We start from the raw sequence: 17430 nt of genomic DNA, 5'->3' as shown, positions 1-17430 counted from the left end.
CAATGTGAACTTTTATAAACATCCATTTGGTCGTTCATTTTTAAATGCATCATTATGCAGAAAATATGAGCAGAGTTCTCTGCATGAAAGACCGCGACTGGCAGATCAACGAGCTACTTCTTTTTTCTCCAGTAGGGTAGGAAGTTAAATGAACTGAAATGTGGAGGATGTTAACTGTGACAAGATGATTGACAGGCCAGTTTACAGTGACAGGGTGTGTGTATCTATGCGACAAGATGATTCCCAAGATGGCGCCAATGATGATGGCGGCCTCCATGGCGTGCTCTGCAGTTGTTTTTGTTAGTTTGTCCTGTCTTTAGTTATATCCCTGTGTAACAACGTTTGTAGATCGGGAAGAAGGAGGCGGGAACCGGCGAACATTTTATAACCACCACTCTGACATGCGAAAGTTTAGAATATACATCTATTTTTGGGAGGGTTCAATGTTTGTTCAACCAGACTTTATAAACTAGACTTCCCCTTCAAACAAAAGAAAAATGACCAAACAGGCAAATCAATCAGGCTTAAAGACATTATTTTGAGTGCGAGTAACCCCAGATTGATTGGCTTACAAAATAGAAATGAACAAATATCACAGTTTACAAACCAGAAATAACCAAATATCACAAGACATAATCTCAAAAGGAGAAAATACAGTAATTCTTATCTGAAAGATGTTGATGTGGAAAAGAAGTATCTATAGTCCATATGGTCGTAGTCCAAAGGAGTGTAGGCCAAAAACACATTCAAAAATCCACTATCATGAAGGCTTGCAAAAATATACACACTAGACAGTTCACGCTGTTTCTCAAAAAAACAATACAAATATATATTCCTTGTGAAATGCCATCCAAAAATTGGAATTCACACTGGTAGATGCTTTTGCAGCTCCTATATGCCATGGCCTTCACCCAATGTGTGTAAAAACACTGAAGGCTCCATGTTGCTCTTTAAACAGGCCTTACCATGTGGGATTAGCAGCTCAGCCTAACCCACCAAACAGTAGGCACATGACCTGAACCTTAAACTGCATAAACACATTTCATTACACCAAATACACAAAATAATGTCTTTTTAGCAACATTATATGACCCCTTTAAATGAAATGTGGAGGATGTTAACTGTGACAAGATGATTGACAGACCAGTTTACAGTGACCGGGTGCGTGTAATTATGTGACAGAGCGGTCCTTTAAAGATGTAATTGTGTGACGTGATAGTATGTCCCAAAGCTTGCTTACTCTTCTACTACACACTCAGAAGTGTGTACTTTTTCTTCACCAAAAGAGTACATACTTTAAGGGCGTAGTATAAGTAGGCACATTGAGACGCAGCATCAGTTTTTGAAGGCAGGAAAGCTGATTCAAAGCGGAGTGACTTCTTCATGTTACGAGCATGAAAGCGAACAAGGACGATTCACTTAAAAGATTCGTTCAAAAACACAGATTCGCTTACGAACAAAACATTTCTACTGTTTGTGTAACCCAGGGGTGTCCAAACTACGGCCCGCGGGCCAAATGCGGCCCGTGGATGAATGTTAAGCGGCCCGCAGCTGTCTTAATAGTCACATACATACATATATACACACATATATATATATATATATATATAGGTAGAAGGATCCGGCCCCCCCAGTGTTTCCACATCGTCCAATCCGGCCCCCTTTAGGAAAAGTTTGGACACCCCTGGTGTAACCAATAAAGAATTAGCTTTTAACTTCCCTTCGTATTTTATATTTTCTATTTTCCAGTGTTTGACTACTTTTGGACACTGTGTGAATAAGGTGTGAATAAGAATACGATTATGAAATGTGAATTAATGTTTTACTTTTCTCCGCAGGAATCATGGCTGGAGAGGATCCATACCATGGAGTGGTAAGGGAAGATTTTCTGCAGTGTTTGGAAACACCTCAATTGCCATTCGAACTCAATTAACGTCAGTAATCTTACATATTTCTGAGTATTTTGTCTTTGGCGCCAACTGTAAGACCAGAAGGTAAATTGGTTCAGTTTTAATTTCATGTTGACTTTAAGCTTCTGTTGCTACCTGCTAATTTATTTATGAAAATATTTATTATCATGATAGCTGATAGCAGATGGATAGCATGAAGCTCATGCCTTGTAATTATCTTCACAAGATAAACATAGACCTCAGAGCTCTTTTTTGTGTGTTGTTTGTAACAGATGTATGCCTTTGAAGGCATATAAGCCTGATAGTAAATGATTACATTTGAAACAGGACATATTAATTTGTGTAAATACCGCAGCATCACACAGGATGTGTCTCTTAGAAAGCTGAGGAGGTTTTCATTTTTCCTGCCTTCTGTGGTTGCTATTTCACCCTTAACACAGCACCAAATTAAGCTATACACTATAGTTTGTTCAGTTTTGTATTCACATATAAAATCATATTACTGCCTTGTCTGTCTACACATACTACAGTGATGCATCTTACACCTGTGCCAGTAATCTCACTCCTAAATTCAAACCCTCTGTTTATGACAGAAAGTCATGGAGCTGTTTAAAAATATGTAAAGCGTTCAAAATAGCCATAATTGCATGCAAATCTTTTTATGATGTCTATATTCTGGTTAAGCCTTTATTTTGAAAAACCTACATTCTCTACAGCAGTGGTTCTCAAACCTCTCCATGAAGTACCCCCAGCACTGCACATTTTATACGTCTCCCTATATCTGACACACCCACTTCAGGTCTTGCAGTCTCCACTAATGAGCTGATGAGTTGAATCAGGTGTGATAGATGAGGGAGACATACAAAATGTGCAGGGCTGGGGGTACTCCAGGACAGGTTTGAGAACCACTGCTCTACAGCATACATAGAAACCAGCATATGTGATTTATTATGTTGTATTTTCAGTAATTCTAAAATTATGGCTTTTAATGTGATAAATATGTTTACATGACACATACATAATCTGAATATGGCCAAATTCCAAATATTGGAATAATAATATAAAATATTCTTGTGCATGTGTGTCTCATTGTTTTTGCTTTAATTCTCTCTAAAGTACATGGAACCTATTGACCCGTTCAGAGACGACACACTATGGATGACCATGGACCCGACACCATTTCCGGGCATCCACAACAATAATGTAATGAGGACTGGTAAGAGACTCCTTAGAGTTTTCAGATTTGTCGTTCAATCAAGGTCTTGATAAAGAGATAACTTGCTGAACTTTGCATAATGGATGCGGTAAGACTAGCCTTCATTCACGTTTTACTTCTTGTTTTATTCCTTTCTCAAGAAAACAGTCACCCTGCAGTAACATTCAGTAAGAGGTCAAAATCCAAAAAACCTTTCTAGAGAAGTGCAGACACAAAATCCCAGAAACATCTCATTCCTTGGTTCAGTGATGTCATACACAGTCATTCGTATAGTGTGTAGGATTGCGCTACAAGAGCTGATCTATTTTTTCCCCACACTTTTCACTTCCTCATTGGATTACAGAGACGCGACTGAAAACCATGAACGGCTTTTCACCACCATGTGGTTGCATGAGAAACCTCTCTGAGATAAGTGCTGTTTTGAGGCTGCCACCTTTTAACACGTGTGCTTGATCTGTTTGAGCACAGTAAAACTGTAAACCTATGCAGTTTTGGTTAAAAATGTACCTCTACTTTGAATGAAAGACTATTAAAAGGGCACACTTAAAGGGATAGCTCACCCAAAAATAATAATTCCAAACCTGTATGGCATTCGTTCTTCTGTAAAACAGAAGATATTTAGAAAAATGCAAATGAAAGTCCTTGGGTTGGAGAAATTAGAAATTTAGCATTACATCATTTGCTCACCAACTGATCTTATGCAATAAATGGATGTTATTAGAATGAGTGGGAAAACATCTGATTAATACATCACAATAATCCACAAGTAATCCACTCGACTCCAGACCATCAGTTAACGTCTTGTGAAGTGAAAAGCTGTGTGTTTGAAGAAATGAATTTATCATTAAGGTGTTTTAACTTTTAACTTTACATTTTTTTAACTTTAAAATGTCAGTCCATAATCCATAATAACACTTCCTCCAGTTCCCCTGTTGTCCTTTCGCATCAATATCCACCAACAGATTTGTTTAGAACTCTCATATTTCTCTCCTGATTCAAATTAGTTTTTTTTCACTGGAGAAAGCAGTATTATGGATAGAGGATTTGTATTTTAGACAGAAGCTACAATTTTAAGTGAAAAACTTCTTAATGATGGATTTGTTTATTACAGACATTCAGCTTTTCACTCTATATCACAAGACATTAATTAATGTCATGGAGTCTTGTGGATTACTTGTGGATCATTGTGATGTTTTTATCAGCTGTTTGGACTCTCATTCTGACGGCACCCATTCACTTTCAATACAATTTCATTACAATTTCTTCAAAACTGTTCTAAGAAAGAAAAATGAATCTACATCTTGGATTTTCACCAAATTGTCTGCCATTTTTGGGTGAACTGTTCGTTTAGGTTTCTACTACATGGAGTTATCTTGGTGGGGCGTTCACATCAGCAGCAGGAAAGCATCATTTACTAGCATCATTTATTTTCAGTGAGAGGTGGTAATTAGAGGTGACATGAGCAACAGAACTTAGTCAAACCGGTTAGACAAAATTTTAGAACAGAGTTCAACTCTATTCAAGCATGCAGCAGCACAATGTGGAAATACTAGTGATACAGTTAGCCACTAAGGGTTAAGTAGACACCCCTTATTACTCTGTTTTGAGATGGTGTGCTCAATCTGACAATTGAATAATGTATAGCTATTTTGAGTTCAGTGCACCTGTGGTTTTGACATCTTTAGACTTGAGACACCTCATCAAGCAAAGAACAGGTGAGTAATGTTGGTAATACAACTATATCTTATCTAACCAGATAAAGTACCTGTCCCTGTTATATCATAATAAATGCTCATCGATCTGGACCGTTTCCTAATGTCAGTGTATTGGGAGAAGTGGACACATTGAAGCTGGGCTGTGTGAGTTTAAATTCTGCAGGTTTAGCAGCTGATTGATTTAGCTGCGTTTCACCAAGGATGTGGTCTCAGTCCTTGTAGTGCACAGGAAGAGGCTTGCACTTCTGTGGAAACACGTGGTACAGCAAGAGCTCTGGCCCTAAAATATCTGCAGAACACCCACCTCTCAGCAAAAGCTCTGAAATGCTTGACGGCCCGAAAGTCTGCATGATGAGATTGAATTCCAATCCTTCTGATTTTCCAACACCTGGTTGAATTAATTTACTTCAGCTAGTCATGTTTGCTTATGCTTCTGTTTGAATTGAATTGTGACATTGACATTGTAAGCATATGAGTTCCTTTTTGTCATAAAATACAAAAGGAGATATTCAACACAATGTTCACTCTGCCCTTTTGCCTTTTGATTGCTTTGTGTGAAGAACAGATATTTAAGTTGTTATTCACTGCAGTTCACAAATTTCATTCAAAATATGATGTATTCAAACATTCCGTATCAATTTTGGCATAAATATGGCATAAACTTTATAAGGATAAACTTTATTAATTCCCGAAGGGACATTTACAATTATCTAAACGACATTGGTTTTCTGTTTCAAAACTAATCATGATCTAGCAAGTGTAAAGATGTGGAAGTGTGAATGTTACTTAGGTGCGACTGCAGAGTAGAAGGTTAACAGAATAACTGATGAGGGAATTTCATTTTACAGTTCAATTAAAGGTTTTTTTGCATCTCTTTTGCAGTCGACGGACCTTATCTGCGAATTGTCGAACAACCAAAACAGGTAATGCATACAATATTTTTGCAAATGCTCTTGTTCAATAATTTGAACTAGTATAAAAAACATCACCACTGAAATGTTTGCAAGTGATTTTCCTAATGTGTTAAGCTAAACACACTGTAATGGCACAGAGGCTCAGAAGAGACTGGTAACTCTGGCAACAGGCAGTGACAATAACAAACTCATTATAGCAAAATATTAAGTCTGACATTGTCATCTCCAGAGGGGCTTCAGGTTCCGCTATGGATGTGAGGGCCCCTCCCACGGAGGACTCCCAGGGGCCTCCAGTGAGAAGAACAGGAAGTCTTACCCACAAGTGAAGGTAGGTTCAACCAGATAAATATCTGCTGATGCCCGGAGATAAGCAAACCCTTCTCTTACAGTTCGCTTCTGTTTGGGCAATAGGGTTTAGATCGAGTGGATAAATACATTTTCTGCTGTTTCCATTTCCAAGTGATAATCAAACAGAAAAGGCTGTTATTTATTTTTGGTCTTGGCAGACTAATTAAAAAATAAAGCTTGAAAAACTCTCTTGGACTTAACACTACCGTTCAAAAGTGTATATATTATTTTATATTTGTTTTTTAATCAATAATTTTTAATCCGCAAGGGTGCATTAAATTGATAAAAATAAGAAATGTTTATTGAGCACAAAATTAGCAAATTAGTATGATTTCTGAATGATCATTGTGAAACTGAAGACTTGAGTAATGATGCTGAAAATTCAGCTTTGCCATCATAGGAATAAATTACATTTTATATTAAAGGGGTCCTATATGCTCTTTTACAAAGTCTTGATTTTGTTTTGGGGGTGTACTAGAACAGGCTCTCATACTAGGTTGTTCGAAAAACACATTATTTTTCACATATTTTACATTATTACAACACCTCTCTCCCCTGCGTTGTAGTCCAAACGAGTCGTTCGTTGTAGTTTTTGAAAAGTGATTTCTGTTAAATAAAATATCTCCTTTTGAAGTGGACTTTGAGCTTTGTAACTTTGCAGATCTTTTTTATGCTCAAACAGCAACATTACAGACTAACTAAAGTTGAAAAAGTGAAAAAGCATAATAGGACCCCTTTAAAATAAGTTCATTTGAATTATAATATTTCACAATATTTCTGTTTTTGCTGTATTTTTGATTGAATAAATGCAGGCTTGGTGATCATAATAGACGTAAACTGTAATGTAACTGACAACAATGATGCTATCATGGCATTTGCATCCTGAATTCTGAATTCTTTCTTTAATATACATATAATATGCATTTGCATAGTGAATTTTGATCGGTCTTTTTGCTTACGTATAGAATATATGCTAACATAAAGCTTTAAAATAATGGTTTACATAATTTTGATGCTTTCTAAATCTGTCTATCTATCTTTCTTAAGTGGAACACAAAAGAAGATGTCTTGCAGAATGTTCATGCTCCCCGTTTTTGTACAATGAATGTAAATGTCAACCAGAGGCTGTCAAGCTCCAAAATCACATACATTTTAGCCTGTTTCTCACACAAAGCTGGTATGGCTTCAGAAGACTTGGAATAATTATAGTGATTTTTTTTTTTTTTTGAGTTGACAGCCCATGGTCACCATTCATGTTTTTTGTATGAAAAAGAGCAGCAAGAAAGAATAACATGAGAGTGAGTAAATATCAACATTTTTTGCACTTTTTTTTTTTGCCAGCTAGTATTTCCTTCAGGTTTGCATAGTTTTGAGATCTAAAGAGAGAGAGGGCTGTCAAATATGGCAGCTCTTTCATCAGATGATAAATCCATATGATGCAATATTTGCTCGAGCACTCAGCTAAAAATAGTAGCTGCTGTCCCTTACAACTGCCATTCAGTGCCAGGTCACTTATTTCGGGATCACGGTGGCTGAAGGTCGAGAAAGTGAGTGAAACAAAACAAGGGAAGAAAGGAGAGAATTGAAAGGACTCTGTTCTCTGTTACCATGTTCTCCTTCATGACGGCAGTCCGTTTGGGAATTTCCTCAGTGTGTCACTGGGGTAATTAGTGGGAAGACTCATTCTATGTAATGTGGTGTCAGAGATGAGAAGCGAAGTGTGCAGCAGCTCGCCCCGACACACTCTGACATGCAGCACACAGAAACACACATTAAAGAAGTGTGTGTGTGTGTGTGTGTACATTGCACATACACCTCCGAGTAGTGTGGTAGTAGTGTGCTTTATTGGGGCGCCAAGTCCTTGATCAGATGTTTTTCATTTGATGTAAATCAGAGTTGCCTCTAATGTTTAATACGGTAACTTCTTAATGTAACTTTTTAATACAAAGGGCCAAAAATTAAATTTGATTGAGGGCCATGGGCCAAAAGTAAATGTTGCATTTTATCCAACGATATTATATTTAAATGTATTACATTAGAAGTCCAAGCACTGAAGGTGCTAAAAACCAATTCTGTGTACAGATTTTATTGTTATTTATTGTTTCTGGTCATAAATGTCAAAAAGTACAACAAGATCGCATTAGTTAGTTAATGCATTAAGTAACATTAACTAACAATGAGCAATACATTTGTTAGAATATTTATTAACCTTTGTTAATACAAGTTCAAGTCCATTAAATAATATTAACGCATCAGGGTCGGAAATTAACGGGGGCTTGGGGTAAAAATGCTCCTTAAATTTAAGGTAAAGGAGCTAAAAATGCCCCAGAACAATTAAACAAAATCTATTACAAAAAAGTGTTGATTGCAGCGTTAAATTTAGATCTGCTCAGGTTGCATCAGATCTCTTTTTACTTTTCTTTTTACTTTCATTATAACCGATCACACAGGTTTCTTCAGTGCTCGTCTGCACTGACTGAATTGCAGCTGCACCTTCTAATGAATTTCAGTTTTTTTTTTTTTTTTTTTTTTAATAATGTACACATTTAGAATTTGTAATAATTTATATATAGTGTAAACTTTTTACATTATGCAATTGTTGTGTAAGCATGCCCGCTTTGAGCAGCATTAAACTGTATAAACAAACATAAATTCACAAACATTAAATGTTAATTAATGTTTATTTTTAATTAACATCAAATAAACATTAATTAAACTTATTGTAAAGTGTTTCCCCAAAATTCGTCTTTCCCCTTTAATCCAAACAAACTTGATTTGAATTTGAATGTGGAGGAAGAGGAAACTTCATGAAATGTCATGAATTTCCATTGCTAGTGGTGCTATTATTGAAAAAAGTTGTTAAAACTTCTCAACAATGTATTTGAATTTACCACTATAACCACAGCCTATACTGTATCTACATCAGTAATGCAGTCTATTGTTTTAAATCGGTCAGTTTTGGTTATTTGATCATAAACTCTGGGATTCACTGAGTTTTTCATGTATTTAACTTGTGGTCTACTATAAGGGTGTTTCGTTTATCGCTCTACTATGTACACAATTCAGGTTTATTGTATAGATTTCTGGGTTGATGAATTTTTATAACATTACTCACATCAAGAGGAAATGAGCTCAGATGTTCCCCATACAGCACATCAACTGTTCAGCCAGCTGTCTTCAGCAGTGTTTGACTCTCAGCCAGATCTGAGAGGGTGAGATGGAAGATAATTATTCACATATGGATGCACATGTATGTTTTCATGGCATCACTTCTTTCATGATATCATCAAACGATTTTTCCTGAGGGGCTCATGCTCATATTCTTTGATATTCGCTGGGTATTTTTTTCTGGGGGTTGATATTGCTTTGTGCATGAGTCATTTCGTCCCAGAGAAAGTGCCTTATGAGCCATATTTGAACTTGGCCTATAGAAGCAGTCAAACCACACACCTTTGCCTATGAGTCAAGAAGAGACGATTTTAATTCTTTTATCATTGTTTGGGATTTATTTGTAATTCAGTCCACTGTGGCACTTTTTGTTTTCTTTTGAACTCTTCTGTGTGTTGAGGATGTTGTTGATAAGAATGGCCAAATTATGTTGTGGAAAAGTCCACACATGGTCTGCCCACTTTCCCTGTGAATGCTGGGATTTCCCCCACCAAAATGAGATTAGCATACCTGTGACATTCCTTTGCCATTAATGTCTTCTGGTTTGCCTTTTAGACTTTCTGAAAAGTATTTGCAGAACTGCTACGCAAATACTTCACTATAATTTTAGTGTATAGTATGGTATTATTTATTGTTTAATAATGGTAATAATAACAAATTATTATTATTATTATTAATATTATGTAACAGCAAATTACATAAATTAATCTATTATTTATTTAATATATAAATATTTTTGATGATAATTTTTCACATTGAATAATAAAATTTATATTTATATATAATATATCAGTAATAATTGTTTATTGATAAATGATGATGATTGATATTATTTCGCAATAAATTGTATAAATTGTTAATGATATAATATTTATTGTGAAATAATAATGTCAATCTATCAGTAATAATACTTTTTATTTATCATGATGATGATGATTTCACAATACATGATTAAACTTTTTTTTGTGAAATAATACACACACACACACACACACACACACATATTTAGCAGATGAAAGTCTGATAAAAATTTACCCACTTTTTTATGTTTTTATTCTGTTTGTTTGTGGGGCAACAGGTCTGTAACTACCAGGGTGCAGCTCGAGTGGTAGTTCAGCTGGTGACCAACACCGCAGAGCCCCATATTCATGCTCACAGCTTGGTGGGCAAACAGTGTGATAAAGGAATCTGCATTGTCGAATTGCTGCCCAAAGATTCAAGCATCAGGTCTGAATTTGTTACTCAACATCCAGTTATTCAGAATGCCTTTTTCTGAGCAACAGCATGCATGCAATGATAATAGTGAGGGCCCTTATTAATGTTCACTTGCGAATGTTTCACAGTTTTCCTAACTTGGGCATTTTGCACGTGACAAAGAAGAACGTAAGCAAAGTTTTGGAAGAGAGGATGATCGAGGCCTACAGGATGGGATATAACTACGGCATATTCATCAATCCTGAGATTGATGCCCTACAAGGAGAGGTTCGCGTGCCCAGAGAACTCACAGGTAGAAGTGTGTTTGTGTATGCCTGAACCCTTCCTGAGAGATTATGTCCATATTCAGGATATTCATCCATTTTTCTACTGGCCCAGTCAGGGTGGTAGTTAAGATATTTATTTGTCCTGCCATCATTATTTCCTGCTTCACCACAAAGAATTCTAAATACTAAAAATAACATTTATTTGCACTTTTGCATCTACACTACCGTTCAGAGCTTTGAAGTCAGTAAGATTTTTTTTTTCCTTTTTAAAAGAAATTAATACTTTTTATTAAACAAAAATGCATTAATTTGATCAAAAGTGTCAGTAAACACATTTGTAATAACCCGGACAAAATATTAATATTAAGAATCATGAATAAATGTATCATGGTGTTCACAAAATACTAAGCAGTGCAACTGTTTTCAACATATTAGAGTGATTTCTGAAGCATCATGAGACACTGTAGACTGGAGTAATGGCTGCTGAAAATTCAGCTTTGCTGTCACAGGAATAAATTACATTTTAAAATATATTATAAATAGCAAAATAAAATGAAAGGAATAAAGGTTATTTTAAATTGTAATAATAATATTTCACAATATTACCATTCCTTTTTACAGTATTTTTGATTAAATAAATGCAGCCTTGGTGAGCATAAAATACTTTTTTTTTTTTTTTTTTCCAAGCCATGATATTGCTTATGGTAATTGTAGCTTAAAGGTTGAAGATCTGGGATAGTAACAGAAAGGTTGTAGGTTCAAACTTTTCAAGAAGCAATCACTTTTCACTTTGTACCAAGACAATTTGGTCCAGGGGCACTGGCCATATAAAAAAATGTACTGTATGTCACTATGGATAAAATTCTCCTGATGATCTAAGAATGCTTTTGTCAACAGAAAGGATTAAGAGATTATTGGGTAACACTTTATTTTAAGGAGTCTTTGTTACACGTTACATGTACATACTATTATAATAACAATTAATTATGCATAATTACATGCAAGTAACCCTAAGCCAAACCCTAACCATATAGTAAGTACATGTAGTTAATTAATATTACTCAGTACTTACATTTATAATTACACTGTAACAAGGACGCCTTAAAATAAAGTGTAACCGATTATTGATTCTGAGAATGCCTGAGGTGTAAAATAAAAAAGAACCTCAGCATATGTGTTCATGTATTTTAGATGCTGAGAGGAATCTGATTAGCAGTGCATCTATTCATCAGTCAAAGGAGATGGATCTGAGCGTGGTACGGCTCATGTTCACAGCCTTCCTGCCCGACAGTGATGGAGGGTTCTCCCGCAGGCTGGAACCAGTCATTTCAGACCCCATCTTTGACAGCAGTGAGTATCATCCTGCTTGATACTGACCATGTTGATCAAAAGCATTCATAGCAGTGTTATTTTAGTATCATTGAGATACTAATATAGTTTTTATCAATATTTATACATTTTTTTTTTTTTTTAATTTTAGGTAGTTTTTGTAATTGTGTCATGTTTTTTGTCATTTAAATAAGTTTTATATATAGTTTATTCATTTTATTTCAGCTATTTTATTACATCAAGTTAAACTGACTGAAAATGGGAAATGTTACATTGGCATCTATCTGAAATAAAATAGATTTTATTTTATTTCAAGAAATGATATAGGTTTATTTAACGGGTTTAGTTATAGTTAGATAACTCTAATTCATAGTCATTAGAAATGATGGCTTTTAGCATGATTTTGAGTTTTGGGGCTAATTACTGATATATTTTTAAGTCTCACTCTTGATCTCGTTCTTGTTCTCATTTTCCTATTCCGTTTCTCTCACTCGTACTCTCACTCTCTGACAGAACTGTCGGTATTGCTTCCTCTCTGAAACTAGGCCTACACTTTCGATTTCCCCTCCCTTTTCTAATAACCTGTCTCCATTTCTGCCTCTCTTCTCAGCACTGTCAGACTTCATGTTTGTATAACGAGACTGCTAGAGAACAGAAAGGGAAAATGAGGAAACACCACAAAATGAAAAACAGAAAGACCTGTTTCATTTCTAACACCTTTGTCTCTCTTGTGGCATTTCAGAGGCCCCAAATGCCTCCAATCTGAAGATAGTGCGGATGGATCGGACCGCCGGCTGTGTGACGGGAGGAGAGGAGGTCTATCTGCTGTGTGATAAAGTCCAGAAAGGTCAGAAAGCAATATCATAAGAGTCACGGCATGCTCTGCCTGTCTGCTATTGCTGAACAGAATTAAGGACATAAATGAAGAAAAGGATTTTTCCTTGCTGCTTTGAAATAAAGGGGTTGATTTACTATATAGACAAAACTCTAACATTCACAACAGAGATATTAAAGGGTCATTCAGATATTCACAACCATGATGACATTAACGTTCAAATTCCCAGATTTACATTTCCAATTCCTATTCAACAACTTGGTTGTTGTTACATATTAACCTTTAAGTTTAGTAAATCATAAAGATCATTTGCATATGCACTACATTTCAGAAGTTTGGGCTCAGAAAGATTTTTTTTTTTTTTCAGAAAATATGCATTAAATTGATCAAAGGTGACAGTAAAGGCTTTTACATTGTTACAAAATGATTTCAAAATGTTCTTTTGTACTTTCTATTCATCAAAGAATCCTAAAAAATAATAAGCAGAACAACAGTTTTCAACTGATAGTAATAAGAAATGTTTGAAGTAATGATTGCTGAAATTTCAGCTGACAATTCAGCAAAAATTACACTTTAAAATGTATTGAAATAGAACACAGTTATTTAAATTGTATAATATTTACAATACTGTTGTTTTCACTGTATCTTTAATCAAATAAACGTAGCCTTGGTGAGCATAAGAGACTTTTTTCAAAACATTATAAAATCTTACCGATCCAAAACGTTTGAACAGTATTATATCTTAAAATAAAGTAGCGGAGAAAAACAGAGCAGAGAAATTTTAAAGGGGTCCTATTATGCTCTTTTACAAAGTCTTGATTTTGTTTTGGGGGTGTACTAGAACATGCTCTCATGCTTGGCGGTTCGAAAAAAGCATTATTTTTTAAATAATTTATTATTATAAAAAACGTTTTCATAATTGTAACATACATATTTACATATATTAGGTGCATGTGTAATAACTTACGAAAACTTGAGGATACAGCAGCACTTCTTCTTCGTCGTCTTGTCTGATGCACTCAACCAAGCGTTAACCACGACCTCACCCCTCCCCACCCCCCAACCATTCGAATTTCCATAGGCGGGAATTATTTTAATGATATTCCAATGAGCCGCTTTGTGATATCACAAAACCCGGAAAACAACGCTGTAGTCCAAACGAGCCGTTCGTTGTAGTTCTTGAAAAGGGATTTTTTAAAAACGAAATATCTCCCTTTGGAGTGGACTTTGAGATTTGTAACTTTGAAGATCTTTTTTATGCCCAAACATACACACACTACACACTGACTAAAATTTAAAAAGTGAAAAAGCATAATAGGACCCCTTTAAGAGTACGAATGGTATAAATCGTAATGCTCAATTTTACAGAGCCAATCACCTTTTTGTTAAAGGACAGGAAGTCGGAACTGTCACCTGTTTGTTTTATTCTTTAAATTAGCTGGACCAGCTTGAAAAATGTTATTAATTTGCATGATTTCAGCTAGTGAGGTTATGACCCTATTATTGTCCAATTGTATTTCTGATTTGAAATATGTTATTTAAACGTAATATTGACAGATACGGTTTCAGAGATTTCAGTCTCTTAGCTTTCGAGCAGACAAGAGCGGTACCTGCATGACTGGACAAAGCTGCCTGGAGGCATGACCAAGATGGTCGCCGAAGGGAACTGAATTGTTTTAAAGAAGACTTTGCGAAGGGTCAGAAAGAGATTGTGGAGAATGGTCTTTTGAAACTAATTAGTGACTGTTTTTGGTACAAGAATTTTTGACTTCAGGAGAAAAAGGTATAATGGTGTAGATGTGGATGATTAAGGGATCAGGAAAATTTAAACAAGCCGTCCAATTTTTCTGAATGAAGCCACCTTCAAACAGTTTAGTCTTTAACCTACAGGTGATAACGCCACCTTGTTCTTTTGAGATAGACGCTGGACACGCATTGCCACTCTTGAAGGAAGTTTTCACTGCAGATTTCCATCTGTAGGGAATTCCCCTTTTCATATGCAAATTACGGGGCAGAAGAAAGTTCACTATACATCAGTTTTTCAACATCTTGCTCGCCATTTCTCTTCTCTCATATTGTTTTCTCCTCCCCTTGCTCATGATGAAAACTGGATCTTCATGGACAAGTCATGTAGGATAAATAGATGATCCTGAAATACAAAATCATCAGCCTTCACCATTACTATGCACTAAATCCTCTGAAACATTTACAACAAGCTCTTGAGTGTTTTAAAATGAGGAATAAACAATTGTGATCCAGCTATGGCATTGTGATAAATTGTGACATATTATTTGACAAGTTTTGCTGTGTGAATCATATTGCGGCCAAGCACTAATAATATGTAAATACAATGTTACCTGATTATCGAATCGTTTTGTATCATGGTATATATGAAAATACCATGGTATTTCTATCTGATACCTAGATCGGATATGTTTTTAGATCATGTGTCCATAATGTGCATATCAGTTGCACAATTAAATGAAGTTTGAACTGTGGTAAATCATGGCTTTGCGGAAGTAACGACGTGCTTGCATGCTGACGACAGATATTAAAATTGTACTCTGTGTGTGGCGACAATCATTTCCTCTTTCTTTCCCCACTGGTTCACAGTAATTTCATTTTCTTATTTTCCTCATACTGTATGTGATGTCATTGTTTGTTTTTGTTGTTGTGACAGATGATATCCAGGTGCGGTTTTATGAAGATGATGAGTCAGGTCTAACCTGGGAGGCCTACGGGGATTTCTCCCCCACCGATGTCCACAGACAGGTCAGCACAGGAACTTGTCTGCCGCCACATATGGCTGCACTGTACTTCTGCAGCCACAGTTTGGCCCTGCTGGTCGAAACCTGATCCTTTATGTTCAGTGTTTTACTTGCTTTCTGGTTTAATGATGCCTTTGGTCTGTTTACTTACGGATAAATCCTAACTTGTCTGGGTAAATAGTTGGTAAAGCACGGCTCCTGGGGATTTATTAAGTCAACATGGAATCAAAACGGACCTTTTTTACTTTCTTCATACACTGCCTTTCAAAAGTTTACCAAGGCTACATTTATTTGATTAAAATATAGTACAAACAGTAATATTGTGAAATATTATTCAAATTTTAAATAAGTGATTTCTATTCGAATCTATTTTGAAATGTAGTTTATTCCTGTGATGCCAAAGCTACAGTCTATAGTGTCACATGAACCTTCAGAAATAATTCGAATATGCTGATTTACTGTTCAGAAAATATTTCTTATCATTAACAATGTTGAAAATGGTCGTGCTGTTTAATACTTTTTGTGGAAACTATAATACTTTTTTTCTCAGAATTTTTAAATGAATAGAACGTTCAAAAGAACACCATTTATTTGAAATATAAATATTTTGTAACATTATAAATGTCTTTACTTTTGATCAATTTAATGCATCCTTGGTGAATAAAAATCACTGTTACATCTTGACTTTAGATGACTGTGATTTTATGGTGTTATTGTTATTATTAAAATAAATGTTCTGGTGGAATGAATTATCCACCCTACAATTCCATCCTTTAGTTTGCCATTGTCTTCAAGACGCCTAAATATCAGGACCAGAACCTCCAGAAGCCCATCTCTGTGTTTGTGCAGCTAAAAAGAAAGTCAGACAATGAAACAAGTGAACCCAAGCCTTTCACCTACCATCCACAGATTATAGGTAAAGTCTTTAACCTACTCCCTAAAGGTTTGATTGTGACTATGCAACATAAACTCTTTTTTAGCATTTTTTTATTTTGCAAGCTAAGACAAAAATGCAAAAGTCTGAGATCGCTAATGACAGTTTCTGTTTTGCATGTTTAAATATATATATAAACGCAACACTTTTTTTTGATGTGCTTTTTTTATTAGTAGTAACAACAGTAGTAGTAGTAGTGTAATAGAAATTATAAATGTTTCTACCAAAGAGTTAAATAAAACAAAATTATGGCTTTCTGCATTTCCAGCAAAATTATCTTCCTCCATTCACTGCATGGTTTCGTCCCATCCTACGTAGCCTAGAGTCACTGAGTGAGATCAGATGGTAAACTGTCAAATTAGAGATATCTTCGAGTTCGAGGGGGGGCAAACCGAGCCGGACGATTTGGTCAGTCGCACTTTTAAACACATTTTAGTTTTGTTATAGAAAATCTACAAATTCATACTCTGATTACATAGAGCAGCAGCAGGACGTGAGGTTGTCATGGCAACCAGATACACTGCACGCCAATTATTATTTAATTATTTTGCCACACTAAACTTAGCAATAAATACGTAATACGTAATAATACACAATAAACATGTCTGTCAAAACGATCTCAAAGGAGGCTTTTATTAAGCAAATCAAGGAGTGAATTGCTCATCCACTGTTTAAAAAAAAATTATACTTTAGCTGGGTTTCCACAGGCAGGGTCACAATTATCTACAGTGTATGAAGCTAAAGGTTTTTGGGTTAAGGTTCATAATGTAGAACATTTTAACATTGTATGCTGTATGTGCATAGGTAGCTAG

General features: G+C 35.5%; 1 protein-coding gene across 3 annotated transcripts in view; it reads left to right on the top strand.

Moving 5' to 3' along the window:
- The window catches only part of LOC107749767 (nuclear factor NF-kappa-B p105 subunit-like), a 31026-nt gene that overhangs the window by 5060 nt on the left and 8536 nt on the right, over nucleotides 1-17430 (top strand). For 2 of the 3 annotated variants that reach the window (XM_016564937.1, XM_016564938.1), the window contains exons 2-11: nucleotides 1839-1873; nucleotides 3027-3126; nucleotides 5724-5764; nucleotides 5985-6083; nucleotides 10350-10498; nucleotides 10615-10778; nucleotides 11944-12102; nucleotides 12824-12928; nucleotides 15597-15688; nucleotides 16462-16600. In XM_016564937.1, the coding sequence (XP_016420423.1) occupies nucleotides 1844-1873; nucleotides 3027-3126; nucleotides 5724-5764; nucleotides 5985-6083; nucleotides 10350-10498; nucleotides 10615-10778; nucleotides 11944-12102; nucleotides 12824-12928; nucleotides 15597-15688; nucleotides 16462-16600 (1078 nt within the window). In that variant the 5' untranslated portion in view covers nucleotides 1839-1843. Of the gene's footprint in view, nucleotides 1-1838; nucleotides 1874-3026; nucleotides 3127-5723; nucleotides 5765-5984; nucleotides 6084-7375; nucleotides 7402-10349; nucleotides 10499-10614; nucleotides 10779-11943; nucleotides 12103-12823; nucleotides 12929-15596; nucleotides 15689-16461; nucleotides 16601-17430 lie in introns of those variants that run through there. The other variant, XM_016564939.1, reaches the window with a different exon arrangement.

Source organism: Sinocyclocheilus rhinocerous, unplaced genomic scaffold (assembly GCF_001515625.1).
Source record: "Sinocyclocheilus rhinocerous isolate Xijiao unplaced genomic scaffold, SAMN03320098_v1.1 scaffold860, whole genome shotgun sequence".
NCBI classification, from domain to species: domain Eukaryota; kingdom Metazoa; phylum Chordata; class Actinopteri; order Cypriniformes; family Cyprinidae; genus Sinocyclocheilus; species Sinocyclocheilus rhinocerous.
Note: the sequence above shows the minus strand (reverse complement) of the source record. Positions and strands in the feature narration are given on the sequence as shown.